Source organism: Neopelma chrysocephalum, unplaced genomic scaffold (assembly GCF_003984885.1).
Source record: "Neopelma chrysocephalum unplaced genomic scaffold, ASM398488v2 Primary Assembly neopelma1_65c, whole genome shotgun sequence".
Taxonomy (NCBI): domain Eukaryota; kingdom Metazoa; phylum Chordata; class Aves; order Passeriformes; family Pipridae; genus Neopelma; species Neopelma chrysocephalum.
In genome coordinates, this window is record NW_020897724.1 from 330,430 (window position 1) to 344,817 (window position 14,388).

Here is a 14,388-nt window from a genome sequence, read left to right on the forward strand (position 1 = left end):
AGCACTGGTAACAAGATCTAACCAGCAAGTGGTTGCCATCACTGTCCAGACCTGGACCATCCATCCCACCAAATCAGGGTCTATCAGACAGCCCAAGCAGGAGGGTCTCTTTTCTTGTCACAGGAAAGATGCCTGCACAACCCACCTGGGTAGGTGAAGGGCTGGCAACTGTTTTGTCAACCATCAGTTTTAGTTCTGGCTCAAACAAAGTGAAGACTCTGAAACTGAAACAAAGAGAAGAACTTGTGTGTTTCTGGGAACCCTGTGGGAGTGATGCCGGGCACACGCCCAACGCACAGAGCTGCATGCAACAACCGTTTTTTGCCCTGGTATTGGAATAAGAATTTGTCACAGCAAAGTACATTTATACCATCTCCTTAGTCACAGTAATCCCCAACAGATATGGCGGCAAAAAACACTCATGCTTTTCTTCAAATACACCTTCTCTTCTATATTCCCAAGTGAGTCACTTGTCAGGTTATGAATGCCCCTTAAACCTTCAAACTCCTGTGGTTGACTGGTCTATCCAGGATAGTCACCCTCTTGTAAAAGAAAAACTCCAAACAACAAACAGACCAGGCTGTTTGGCAAATGTGGCCTCTCGGTGCAGCTTCAATACGTGCGTTTGTAGTCTGCCAGGAAGTGGTGCACACAAACCAGGCCCGTATCCAGTGACTTAGTGCTTCTGTTTGACTAATGGGAAGCAGAGACAACCAGCCCTGTATTTTCCTCCTCCATGAGAAGGCCACACAAGCAGCATTCTGTAAAGCTGAGAGTGGAACCTACACCAAGTTGCTGCCACGCAGCCTTAGACACAGCACCTTTCTTCTAGACCCTGAGTTTTGTTTGATTTTTCATCAGGGTTAGACTCATACAATCATAGCATCACCAAGGTAGGAAGAGGCCCTAAGATCATCGAGTCCAGCTGCTAAAAACACCATAACCCAACCACTCAAGCTGACACACTGCACAAGCTGATGTGAATACAAGACAGTCCTTCAACATAAATGTTTGCGGTTTAACCTCACGCTGGCTGAACCCCGGGCAGAAAAATCACTTATGAGCAACTTGGAAATCTTCTTATGTAGGGATCAATACATTTAAATTAAATTCTAACACAGAATACAAATGGATTTTGAATACAAAGCAGGCATTTTGAACCCATTCAGAAACTCCACCCATTCCTTTCAAATCTGGCCCAAGAAGTCCACCAGTAATACACTTACTGAAGCAGATGACCTCTTAAGAGCTGATTGAGAGAATCAGAGGTAAAGCATAATGCAACATAGATGGATTCAACACACCTGCCATCAACATAATAGTTCCATGCATAATGCAAAACTCAAGTGCAGTCTTCAGTAATTCATGAGCATCTTCAGTAATTCAGCATAGGATGAAATTATTAACATTGCACAATTTTTACTGAGACCAAACAACCAGCAGAGTATGAAGGGCCTTCAAAACAAATCCTGAATTATAAGTTTTGGCAATCATAAAAACACTAAAAATGGAGAGTGATTGTTTAATAATTCTACCACTGCTAACAGAAACATGCAGGAACTCGAGCTGTACCTGTCCAGCACTGTCAATCACTCTTATCATGGGTAATCTCCATTCAGAACACAGAACAGAAATTAAAATCAAAATAATATACAATTCTTTTAACTTTTAAATTACTGCTTAATTTATATCACAGATTTATATCACTTTTAGGTTTTACAGAAATAATATTTATAAAACCCACTTAAAGAAGTGTTGCTATCTAATACTACCGTTTTTCCCTTTTTTTATCATGGAACACTTTGGGACAACAGGATGACATTTATTTTAAGACCCTTTTCACTTTAACAACTTAAATGAAAATACAAAGACTGTATTAAAAAAAAAACCTAACACAATCATATTCATAAGACTATTCTTGACTCATTTTACATTCAAGTCTGCACTCCAGCTCCTAGTGAAAACACTCAGTGGCTCTGAAGAACCACAAGTTATTCTCAGTGTACTGTGTTACTCAAGTTCTTTCTCATTTACATCTTCATCCTACAGCAAACACCTGAGCACACTGAAAATGATGAAACTTAATTGGCAGAGGTGTCTCAAAACCAGTCCTGTACAAAAATCTCTCACACATCATGCTTATATGGGATAATGATCAAAGTCTGAACTAACACTAAACGTGAAGATTTTCTAAAAGAATCTGCTACTAAAAGAGCACGAACTTGATGAAGTGATGACTTGCCAAGTCCTAGACTCATTTAAACTGCATGCTGCAAAGCAGAATATTTCTAGACAACAGCCAGTCTGGAAAATTCTAGACTGGGCAACTCTTGCTTATATTAATTGGCATTGAGACTCACAAATATTTGGCCACTGTGGAAGACAGGTATGTGTTCCTGCCTCTGTTTGTATAAGTGCAAAACTGAGCCCTGAACACATTCTACCCTTGTAAACAGGAAGGGGAGAAACACAAAAACCACCAAACCACCAACTCACTACTAAAGAGATGATTCAAACACCTTTGGCACCTCTGTGTTGCTACGAAACTACCATCCTAACTGTAGCAACAGATTTGAACACTTGAGGACACATTTTGCTGTCTGCAGGCAGCATAAAATAGGCAAATGCTGCAGAAGTGTTTATTTTAAGCAAACAGGAAACACCCTTTCAAACTGGACAGCTACAAGTTCGGAAGAAAGCAGCTTAGCAATGACAGCAAGGAAAACAAAACCACACCAATTTAGTCAAAAGAGAAACAGTGTTCCATAACGGAGTTACTATTTACCAGGTGTGGAATAGAGACCTTGAGCACACTAATCCACCTCCTAACCAACACAGTCCTGGTTGAGTTACTGAAGTCAATGCCATAACTCCCAGCAGCTTCCAACTAGATCTTGAACCAGCCTCTGCAACCACTGACAAAAGCTCCAGAAAGAGGAGTGAATTGTTCAAGAGGGAGGAGGAATTTAATAAACGGGACTATGCTAAAACTAAGAACAAAATACAAACATTTACTAACAAGCAAATCATACAGCACCTTGCTCTACCAAAGGCTTCAAAGCACTGAAGTGGTTTGTCTAGGTGGCAGAATTTAGATCAAAGCCTGGCTAGGTCTGGTAAGTAAACTGGAAACCCAACCTAGAGGCTGAATCCAGCACAGTATGAAATTCAAGGGCTTCCTTTCACTTCTCCCTTCCAAGTGACACGCACTCCACAAAGAGCATCTAGAGGACAGTGCGTGACTGCCGAACACTCGCTGCAAAATTACAGCGACACTTCAAAAACAACAAAATGCTCCAGCAGTTGCTGAGCTGTCCACACTGTCCAAATATGGAGACCTCAAAGAACCATTTGACCTGCAAGACACTTTTTTCCCCCCTCCATAATTACATTCATTCGTGAGTCCTTGATGTGAGAATTACTGTAAATTTACATCAGTGCAACTATAAAGTGAACATCTCCTGAAGGACTTAAACTACAAAATAACTTATTGATAACATTCTGAGAGCATGAGATCATTGTTTAGTCTGACAGACTGGTGATGGTACTAAAATGGACAAAACCATTTTAAAAAACTTTGTCAAACTAGTTTTGAACAACTAGTTCAAAATCTAGTACAGCACTTTTTACTTATATATTTGGCTGTATTAAGGCAAACAAACTCTGTAACTTAACTTTCACATCAAATACCTTTGAGTCAAATTCTACTGTGTGGAATATGTGCTTAAACCCACAGCACCTTCAGAACTAAAGTCCCAGGCTACAGGAACCTACCCAAAATGTCAAATAAACCTGGCTCTTTCTCTGCGTCAACTACCTCTTTAAAATGACCATTTGTTATGAGATTCCCTTCTGGAAAGTTCCTGTCCTCTAAAAGCATGATAAATGCATTTTGACTTATCCTGCTTTTAAACTGGTTGTGCTCTCAGAGGTCCCACCGAGCCTTAAGCTGACCTTTCTGTTCTTCCCCATACACAAACTTATCCTGCACTAGCTCTCCTCTGCCTGTTTCATGAGGCATCTCACTGAAACCCTAATCAAGGGGAGCAAACACCCAAAACTCTAGATGGCCACTGCAGCTTCACACAAGAGGGGCAGGAAATGGCCAGTGCAGTTTGCTCTTCTCAGATATCCAGGAGTGAGAAAAATCAACTTCAAAAGAAATAAAAGAGAAAAAAAAAATCATATTTTATAACTGGGGATTGGGGGTGAGGAGAGGAAATCACTGTTTACACTGCCTGTAAAGTGAGCGGGTTTGAGACCGTCTTTTCCTAATAAATAGTCATTAATCACTTGCAGTCACTTAGCACACAAGGTCAATGCGGTGGCAGCCTGGCCAGTGTAAATGTTTAATACTGAATTAGATTAGAAAGGCTCAGGACAGTGCCATCATAGCTACAGTGCTACCTGCAAAACCTACCAAATGCCCTTTGTTTTCAGTATTACTGGTGCCTAACCTGGGCCTTTGGGAATGAGAGGACAGGATCTTGCTCTGAAGGCACAGACACAGCAAACGTCACAGAGCTGACCACAGAAAGCCAGATGGCCATGACCTTATTACACCATTTTATCAGAGTACTGCTGTAAAACACTATCCCCTATTTTGACCATGTCTCTGTTATTAGAAACAGGAACACAGGGATGATGATCTGCCTGTGAGGCAGACTGCACAGGAATCTCCAGCTCTCTCCTATGGGCACCCAAACAGCACATGGGCACTGCTATGACATGCCAGAACTACAGACACAAACTCCCTCCTTTGTGTGCACAGAGCCAAAAGAGCAGGATTCAGATGGCTTTATGAGAATATTTCATAATCCTCCTCCTGCCATCCCCAACTCAGCAGCTCAGTCAGAGCCAACTGCAGTTATAATTATCATCATAATTATTATTTTAATAAGAACCAATGACTTATCAAAATATTGCGCTGAAGACTTGCATATCTTTTGTTGTAAAGCTGCCAAAAAGCCAGTTCGTTGCTGAGGTACTGCTGCATGTTCACTGTTAGCAGGCAGCACCTCCAAGTTTCTATTTATGCAACTGAGTGACTAAACTCAATTCAAGTGAATGCCAAAATGTGAGCAATTTGAGGCACAGTAGCTGTGCAAAGTATTATTACTCTACTCGTGTATACACACTAACAGCTTTGTTTACTACATTTACTCCTCTTCTGCTTGTTTGCTTGGGTTTTACATATTGTAGGCCAAGCTGCTGAACTTAGATGCCCTAAGTAGCCACCTGAATTCATATTTACATATTTAAACAGCTATGTCACGCATCCATTGAAAGTTTCAAGCCCATAAGCATCTAAGTCAATATAATTAGGTGCCTAGATTCATCTCGAGCTACCCAAATGTGGACCACAAGCTGCCATTTTTCATGAGAGTATTTTCTCAACCAGGTAATATCAGCTTGGTAAGAGATTATTTTTTATTCACATGCTTGTTCAAGATGACCCCAATCGTATCTCTGGTAACACTCCATTTCTACAGAGAAGTCCAGTTTTCATTTTCATAATTAGCAGACGGTCATTTAGCTGGTTACAGTTCCAGGTACACTGCCATGCTGAGGGAAAAGTTCCTCAGTTTAAATAACTAATGACCCTGGGCAACTCCTGAAGCGTGGCCAGTTCTCACCCAGCTAAACTTACGGGTAGAACCTGTGAGACGTGGTCTCTACTTCCCTCTAGGACATGTGGTTGTACAATTCTAAAGAAACAAAAATTTCCCATTTAAAATGTCATTTTTCAGGTTTGTCTGTTCCTCTCCAAGTAAGGGTTAATGGGCTGGATGGAGTTTCAGGGAACTCTCTTGACTTTAGTCAATACAGTCACAACCTCAACAACCACTTTTTCATTCAAAGATGTTTTAACTGAACTGTGTGTCCTCCTGAATCAGAGACAGTGCAATTACAAAGAACAAAGCTACCTACAAATAAGCTGAGTTTTAAGAACAAAACGAGAGACCTCTCAAAAATTCAGAGAGCATGAAATCTAAAACTCACCATTACAAAAAGTCAGTGAATAGCACCAAGTCGAAGAAAAATGCCCAGATTCTACCAACACAACTGAACCAAAAAGTACATCTGAAGGGCAAGCAAAGGCTGCAGCATGAAGTAAAAATGACTGTCCATGACTCATTCAACCAAATCCAAGTTAAACTGAAGTCTGCAGTGTCATTCAGCTTTGTAAGAGTTGTTTTAAATAAGCATCCCACTTACTCTCTAATAATAGAACAGCAACAGAACAGTAGCTTGAAAACAAAATATATGTGGGAAGCATTCACGATCTGACCTCAGAGTCAACCACACACTAGTGTGAAATCTTTTTTAGCTAACTTTTTTAATTAACTGGTATTCATTTATTGTTTTAATTTCATCACCAGAAAAAGAAAAGAAGCAAAGTATAGACATGTTATAAATAGTTCATCCCTTGGAGGAATTCTCTAATCATCTCTAAAAATAAGAAGTCACATGATTTAACTGTCCTGCACTGCCCCTTTCGGTACTCAGCAAGGTTACATTATATATAAGTTTAGGTAATGTTACATGTTGCTTAAATTTTATATCCACACCATTATAAGGCCTGGTCTCTTCACTTATAGCCCTTACTCAAACTCAGTAAAAGCATTCAGTCCTGTATCTCATGTAAAGCCTGGGAATTCAACTCCATAGGAGGCAGAGGTCCAAAAGGCACCAAAACCATTTTGTGCTTCCCAGTGAATCCTGGAAATATTCTTTACTTGCCCAAAAACTGGGCAGCCAATTTATAATACTAGCCTCTTGCTAGGTTCTTTCTTGATCCATCCATGCTAATCAATCCTTTGACTCAACCTACCCTTAGGGTGTACAGTGCTAATCACAGAGAAATTCTGCTGGGTGAGTGGAAATCACTGAAGAAGAGTTTGTGGAAGTCCTGTGCTGAACAGGTCCCTGATGGTAATACTGCAGAAGTTCCACATGTGACTCTTGTTAAGCACTAGCAGCCACACTTTCTATTCAGCCTGTAAGCTCTTCAAGGCAGGGACCTTTCCTCACATGTATCTCTAAAGCTTCTAGTGTCCAGATGGTGCCATGCAAATGAATAATAATTATATTTTCATGTAGACCATTATTGTGCATAATGTAAATTACTTTCACTGATCCAAGAGGAAATAATTTTCTCATTTCGAAATGAAAAGAGAGAGTAAAAATAATGATTACTTGTTTGATGCTATTATTATAACAATAATTACATTTGTGGGTCCAGAAACCTCAGCTGGTCTGTACTGACTTTAATGGAGCTATGCCAACGCACGGCAGCTGACAAGCTGGTCCTGGTCCATGCTGAAGATCTCAACGACCTCACAAGGACTGATTACTTCAAACCCACACCACTTCCATGAAAGATGGGAAGTTAATTAAGCACAGTTCGCAGACCTGGGAAGAGAAACACCAGACCTGGCATGTGAAGGAACGGATTCCTACCATGGCATGGCAAGTCCCTGAGCATCACTGCCATGGCCCCTCCCTTGCCAATGCAGAGGAGCGGTGCTTTTGCACATATCCAGACCTCAGGAGAGCTGACTTGCCTTCTGGAGGAACTCATCTCTCTCTGTTTATTAGAAGGCCTTAGACCACCCAAATTTAGCACCCCAGGTGAGAGTCATCCCAGGCTTAAACATTCCAAAGGGGACACCCATAATCACCGGCATCAAACAGGAAATGGACAAATAAAGTTGGGACCTGCCAGGATTTGGCTCCTTTGGAGAAAAGAAATCAAAACAATTATCAGACCAAAGAGAACCATCAATAACTGAAACCTCCAAAACTACATGTGGCTTTTAGCCATGTGGCTCTAAATGCTTTGCTAAAGATGTCAAGGGGTTACTGATGAGAGAAGGCAACCAGGACTTCTGCTTTCCTTCTCCCACAGAGCAGTCTCCTGTTCAGCACATGCTCTGTGGAACAGCATCAAAGGCCTATCATTACTTAAGAAAAGGACTGAGATTCCCAAGCCTAAAAATCAGAATTAAACACTTGAAAGTGCTACTCCTCAAACTCCATTAATACAAGCAGTTACACACACCAGAACCCATGTTCCCTGCAAGTATCTGCACAGGGATGCTCCTGCATCTGCTCAAATCAGACATCCCACCAGCCTAAATTAGGAGAAAAAAATACAGGACATTGTATTCCAATTAAAGAGTCACTGTAAGAGCTGCAGTGAAGTGCCAGATCTAATTTTAACACTGTAAGGAAAAATTAGGAAGTATTTGATTAAAATTAATCCTTGAGGTTATATAATTTGACTCTTCCTACAAATTAAGTTCACTTCATGCTTTCATTGTACTCCTGTCCCTTCAGCAAGCACTAATAAGATGCCGTATCACAGATCTTGGACTTTCAATGATGAAGGGAAAAAATATTTTGAAACATATTTCTGAATTCAGCCAAAACATGTGGCAGGTAATGAGGGTCTTTTACATCAAAAAGTACCCATTTTTCAATAGCTAACAGGAAGTAAATGGGATTTGTACATCTCCTGTACAACAGCTGGTCTTCTCTTGCTAAAAAATTAAAAGGCTTCTATTTCAAAGGGAACATCTGCAAAATCCCATCATACATTAAAGAAAAAACTGGCACAACAAAAAATGCACCAGTGGCCTGAAAAAGACTTTCAATCCATTTCGTATAACACCTTCCCACACTCCTGCAGAGAAGATGCTTAACGAGGTAACTGCTGCAGGAGACCATCAATCTATCTGGTTCTAATACTCCTCTTAAATGATGCATACATTAGTTCTCTTCCAGAAAAGATTTGTTTGTTTTATTAACGTGTGCCTTGTTAAGTGCTAAGACTTTGTAAAAATCATTACACAGCTTCCAGCTGCAGATGTATTGTCTCCCCCCTTTGCCATTACCAAATAATTAGTTGTCTCCATTCTCCTTTTCAACTGTTATTAAAGCTGTAGTGCAGCATGATTAAGCTCCCGATAACAAGTAAAACTGTACTTAATGGTCAAGTCACTACTATGGACCCATTCTCTAAGAAATATATAATTTCTGGCCACATAATAGCTCGACATTATTAATTTTATTCACAACCTAAGGTACCTTAACTAAGCTGTTTCAGTGAGATCAGTGCACTAAAACAAGTGAGACTCAGTTTCAAGAGCTTGATTCACCACTGGACTGAAGTTTAACACGCAAATGACTAGCTCACATTAAGCCCCTTTGCACCTTTCAGGCCCAAAAGTTTTTCTGAAAACCGGTTTTCCCTCATTTCTTGTGTTCACAGATGAAATCATTGAAGCCACATATCAACAAGCTTCTGAGAGGGGAGGATGTTTAAAAAGGTACCCTCAGCAGAGGGTAGGTCCAGGCTGTGTGCATGTTTCTGGCAAAACAGTGCTGGGAATCCCCCAGCAGAATCTGAACGTTCCAGGGGCAAATACACTTCAAAAGAACCTCAAGCTTTTGAATTATACACAAGGTGAATTCTGCACCATTCTTAGTCTGGGGAAGCATTTTGAAAAGGCAGGGGGAAATAATTGATGGATGGACTCCAGAGAAAGTGGAGTAAAGACTCCTGGGTTTTCTTTGCTCTATGATTCCCGCAGTGTTCTCCAGCATTAGAGTTGCTGCTACTTTGCCATTAGTTACAACAACTGATCACAGGTTTTAAAACCCTTAGCGTGGAGTAGAGCAGCAGTCACTGGATGCCTTCCCTTGCTTCAGTAACCAACAGGATTACAGAGTTTAGGTGCACATTTAGATACACTTTTGACTTCTTTCACCTTTAACCTGGTGGAGCTCAGTGTGCATGACCAGGAGTTGACAAGGAAGGAAGCAAGAAAAAATATAATGCACTTGAGCACATTCAGCTGATCAATCCATGGAGGACCCAGCCTCGCTCTCCACATTCCCAGGAGAAGAAACACCACTTTTCCCTCTATAGAAACAAAAATAAGGAGGAGAGGCACTAGTGATCCTCAGGACTGTCCTCCCTAGCTTAACTTCTGTTTGGAATTAAAGCTCCTTGCTGTCCCCAAACGCATGACACTTTTCATTCTACAGTTCTGAACATTTTGAGCTATCGATACGTTTGGTTCCTTTGACAGTTTCACACTGGAAGAAACACGCCATTTCTTTACAATGAATACACAAAATTTCAGACTAAAGAAACACTTTGATCCCACACCAGCAGGCAAGAGCTGTATTTCACTCAACTGACACAGTAACAATGCACTGGCATTTTTGCTTTATGGCAAAACAGGCAGCAATGAAAACCCAACGGTACCAGGAGGCACAAAGGAGCAGCACGTACCCACAGCCATGGCCTTCAACGCTGAATTCCCAGGCAGGGGCCACAGCTGGGTAACACAAGTGCATCACTGCAACACACAACTGCCCCTCAGTGCAACGCCAGGCGCGAGATGCGACCACAGCAGATGCTTTGCTGTCACATCCCTCTCATCACCAGCAACCCTGAAGCGGGGATTGGATTTGCATTCCATTTTCTTCCCTTTGGGCTCCCAACACACAACATCCACAAGCCCCTTCCACCATGGCTAGCAGGCTGCATTAAAAAGGCCTGAGACTGAGCAGTATGCTTATGGTATTTTCGCAAAGAGCTGCTGCACACTTTTCAAAGATGAAGACCCTTTTCAAAGATAAAGACCCTTACATAAAGATCAACCCATTCTCACAAGGCAGCTTAATTCTTCCACGCTTTCAATGCTTGAGTTTTGCTGCATGAGTAAAGCTTGTGCAAAGGGTGCTGAGCAGCTGCAAAAATGGTTGCAAGTACCCACTAAAATCACTGCTAACGATACAGTTCATACTTCTTTAAAATTATCTATAAGCTGGTTTAATTAAATATGGAACAACTGCAGGAAACTGCTTATGACTAATGAAAGCTCCAGATGTAGCTGGCCAGGGGATCTAGCACAGTAAGTGTTTTCAGTTGCAAAATAGCTTCATTCAAAATTGCTTCTTCCTGCCAAGTTGGCAATTCCCATTCAATTATGCACAGGTACGGGGGCAGCCCTTTTACTATGGCACAATGTTATTTCATTTACCAAATTACATTGCTTATAACACGTATCTGACAACATTTAATAAAAAGCTGAATACCCTTTAAGCACCTGGTTCAAAGGATTATGTTTCTTTTCCCATAGACACAAATTACCAAATCCTCACACTGCTTGTGTCCAACTCAGTAAATACGTACCCCCATTTCAGTCTTGTACATAGAGGAGAGACAAATTAAAACTAAGGTAAATAAAAACACTGTAACCTCATATGGCAACTTTCAGACACAGGTTTGAGAAGCACTACCTTCAGCAAAGTGTCCAAAATCTGGTTTGCATAATCATTTAGTAAAAACGCTCTTATAAAGGTAGCTAGCGGGGCAAGTGAAAAAACATGATCAAGTACTACATCACAGACAAACATCTAGCAGCCTTTCAAAAAAAAAATATACTCCTCAAAATACATTAAAACACACCACTCCCTTCACACACCAAAGACACATTAATACTTTTTTTTGGTGAAGGGCCCCTAAGATGCGCTTAACCCAAAGACATTTGGATATAATGGAACCACAGTATTCACATCAGCCAGCTTATCCAAATGTTGCAAAGCGATTTGACATACACAAACTATGGGGAACTTGGATTGAGAGGGATAATAAATTTGCTTGGGTATTTCATAAATTGCATTGTAATGTGGAAATAAGGCAAGAGGAAAAGAAGAAAATTTTCTTTCACATCAATTATGTATTGTGCAATTCCATTGATCACAGATTTTCCTCATGAACTGAGTCTGAAATCAAGACTGGACCTGCCTCAGAGACAGGTAACATAGCCAGGGTTAGATAAATCAACATCTGCATGTCAGGAGTGCCTGGGAATTTCACTTAGCAATGTAAGCCAGCTGCCAGGTTTTTAAGGCAGAAATCTGCACAAACCCAATTTCCCTTATCACTTTTCCACCAAGTACACATTTTAATCAATAGATGGATACTTAAGTGTGAGGTTTTGTATTCTGACAAAGTAATTTTAAGGATGGCGGCCACCTCCCAGGGTGCAGGTTAAGCAAAGCCACAAGTACCATAAAGTAATCTTGAAGAAGCATTGCCAAATCACCTCTTGACAAAACACTTTGTCAATTATGCTGCCACTTGTCTTGAGCGTTGTTGCTTCCCAAAGTCAGACGTTGTGGCACAGCCCAGTGAGATCCATACCAGTCATTTAGATAACAAGGGGAAAATAGGCGCACTCAGCATGTGTTTTAAAACATGTTTTCTATTCAGAACCCCAGTGCTCCATCTTTAGGTCTTTGATCAAAACTGTATGCACAAAGGCATGATTCAGAACTGCCAGCATCAAAATAATCATATTCTACGTCTGCGTGTCAGCAGCACGGAAACAATTAGCTCTCGGCCCCGAACTCGGCGCTTGTTCCAGCGCACTGGGTGCAAACCGGACACTGTGCCAGGACGTTTGTAGGACAACTGCTAACAGCACACATTCCAACACTGCCCCGGAGCCCACAGAAGAGGATCATTTCCTAGAAAGCCTGGGGAGCTGGGAAGAAGGGCTGGAGCCCCAGGTGCAGCCTGCCACCTCCCGGCCCCCTGTCTGCCCAGGTACCAGCATCCACCAACCTCAATAAGCCACAGTGGAGAGATCAAGAAAGGAAAAAGCTGGAGAAGACTGAAAGATGAAAGAATAAAAGACCAAATGGACAGGAAAAGAGGCAGAGGGCAGGGTGCTGGAGGAAAAATAGCGGAGCCTAAACAGCTACCTTTATGAGAATGACAAGTACCAAGATAAGATTATGCATAGAGATAAAAACTGAATTCGGTAAACAAGAATTTTAATTTTCACCTCTAGAAAGCACAGCGGGATTTGCTCACAGTGCATGGGTACGTACTACCTTTCATAAAAGTTGTCCCAAACGTTACTGACAGAGTACTTGTGTGTTCAGGGCACAGTTCTCTGCAGCCTTTCTGTGGCCAAAACACCCACAGTCATTTAGCAGGGTCAATCATCTCCCCAAGCTCTTGCTTTCTCTCTCAAGATGTAAACAGAAATACAGAAATAGACAAAAATAAACATGCATACTCTGAGAGGCAGCACTTACTTAATATAAGCCTACTGCTAAAAAAATTAAATGAAAACCAAAGGAAGCTTCTCTAGAGCTGAAAAATACTAGTACTGGTGGTACATATCTGAGGTTAGCATTAACTGACCAAGAACACTGTTAATTTGCTTTTTCAAGTGCCTATTAGAAAATTCAAAAATGCAACTGGCAATAGGGCCAGATTTGCAATCCCTTGCGGTTTCAGGCCCGAGTCATTTGAATGAAAACCGGGGAGTTTGCAAAACAACGTGGTAAGAGACAGTCCCCCATCCTGTGTGTGTAGTTTCAGTATCCCTGAGTTGTTAGCGGTTGATAAAATGATTGCATTACATTTCACCGCCCGTCACCTACTGGGCCTGTTAGAGCCGTGCAATAAAGAACAGAGCCTGTGCGGTTTTCTGGGTGGAAAAAACAAAAGTAGCAGTAAAACAAATCCCTAGGAAGGTGCGAGACAGGCGGCTCTCCCGCGAAGTTCGGGGATGCTGGGATGCCCGCGGCGGGCAGCGCCGGGGACGGGACGAGAGGAGAGATCCCTCTCTCAGGGATGGGAGAGGATCCCACGGATGCATTTTCAGGCTCTGCATCCCGGCCCCCGCATCAGGGGCAGGACCGGCCCCGCACCGCGGCACCTGCGGGAGGCTCCCGCGCGGGGCGGGAGGACCGCGAGCCCCGGGGCGACCGCGCCTCGCTCGCCCCGAGCTCCCCGCGCCCCCCCGCGCCGCGCTCCCGGCACGAGTGCGGCCGAACGGCGAGAGACACACGGGCGCTCCCGCTCCCCCGCCTACCATCGCCTTGCCGTGCGGGGCGGCGGGTCCGCGGCGCTGCGGCTGCCCCCGCTGGTCTCCGCCGCGGTCTCGCTTCTCGCGGCCGCCGCGCTGCTCCTCGCCGGCGTCGAGGGAGGTGAAATTCCAGACGAGGAGGGTCTGCAGGAGCAGCACGGTGAGCGCCGCCACCAGCGCCGAGCGGGAGCGCCGCGCCAGCCGCCGGGCGCACGGAGCCGCCACCATCTTCGCTGCTGCTGCTGCCGCCGCTGCTGCCGCCGCGCTCCCGAGAGCCGCCGCATCCGCCGCGGCACCGAGTTTTCAGCCGGGCAGAGCCAGACGTCAGCAGGAGGAGGGCGGAGGGGGGGAAGGAGGGAGGGAGAGAGAAGGAGGAGGTGTGCGCCGCGCGTGGGGATGGGGGAAGCCGGCGGGGAGCCCTGGCGGCGCGGCAGCCCGCGGGCCGGGGCAGCCCGGGGCCAGGGGTGGGGTTGGCGGAGGA

General features: G+C 43.3%; 1 protein-coding gene across 1 annotated transcript in view; it reads right to left on the reverse strand.

Annotated features, from left to right (window-relative positions):
• The window catches only part of XYLT1 (xylosyltransferase 1), a 175,106-nt gene extending 160,935 nt beyond the window's left edge, over positions 1 to 14,171 (reverse strand). The window contains exon 1 of the mRNA XM_027684261.1: positions 13,914 to 14,171. Coding sequence (XP_027540062.1) covers positions 13,914 to 14,135 — 222 coding nt within the window. The 5' untranslated portion in view covers positions 14,136 to 14,171. The remainder of the gene's footprint in view (positions 1 to 13,913) is intronic.
• Between the last annotated feature and the right edge of the window lie 217 nt (positions 14,172 to 14,388).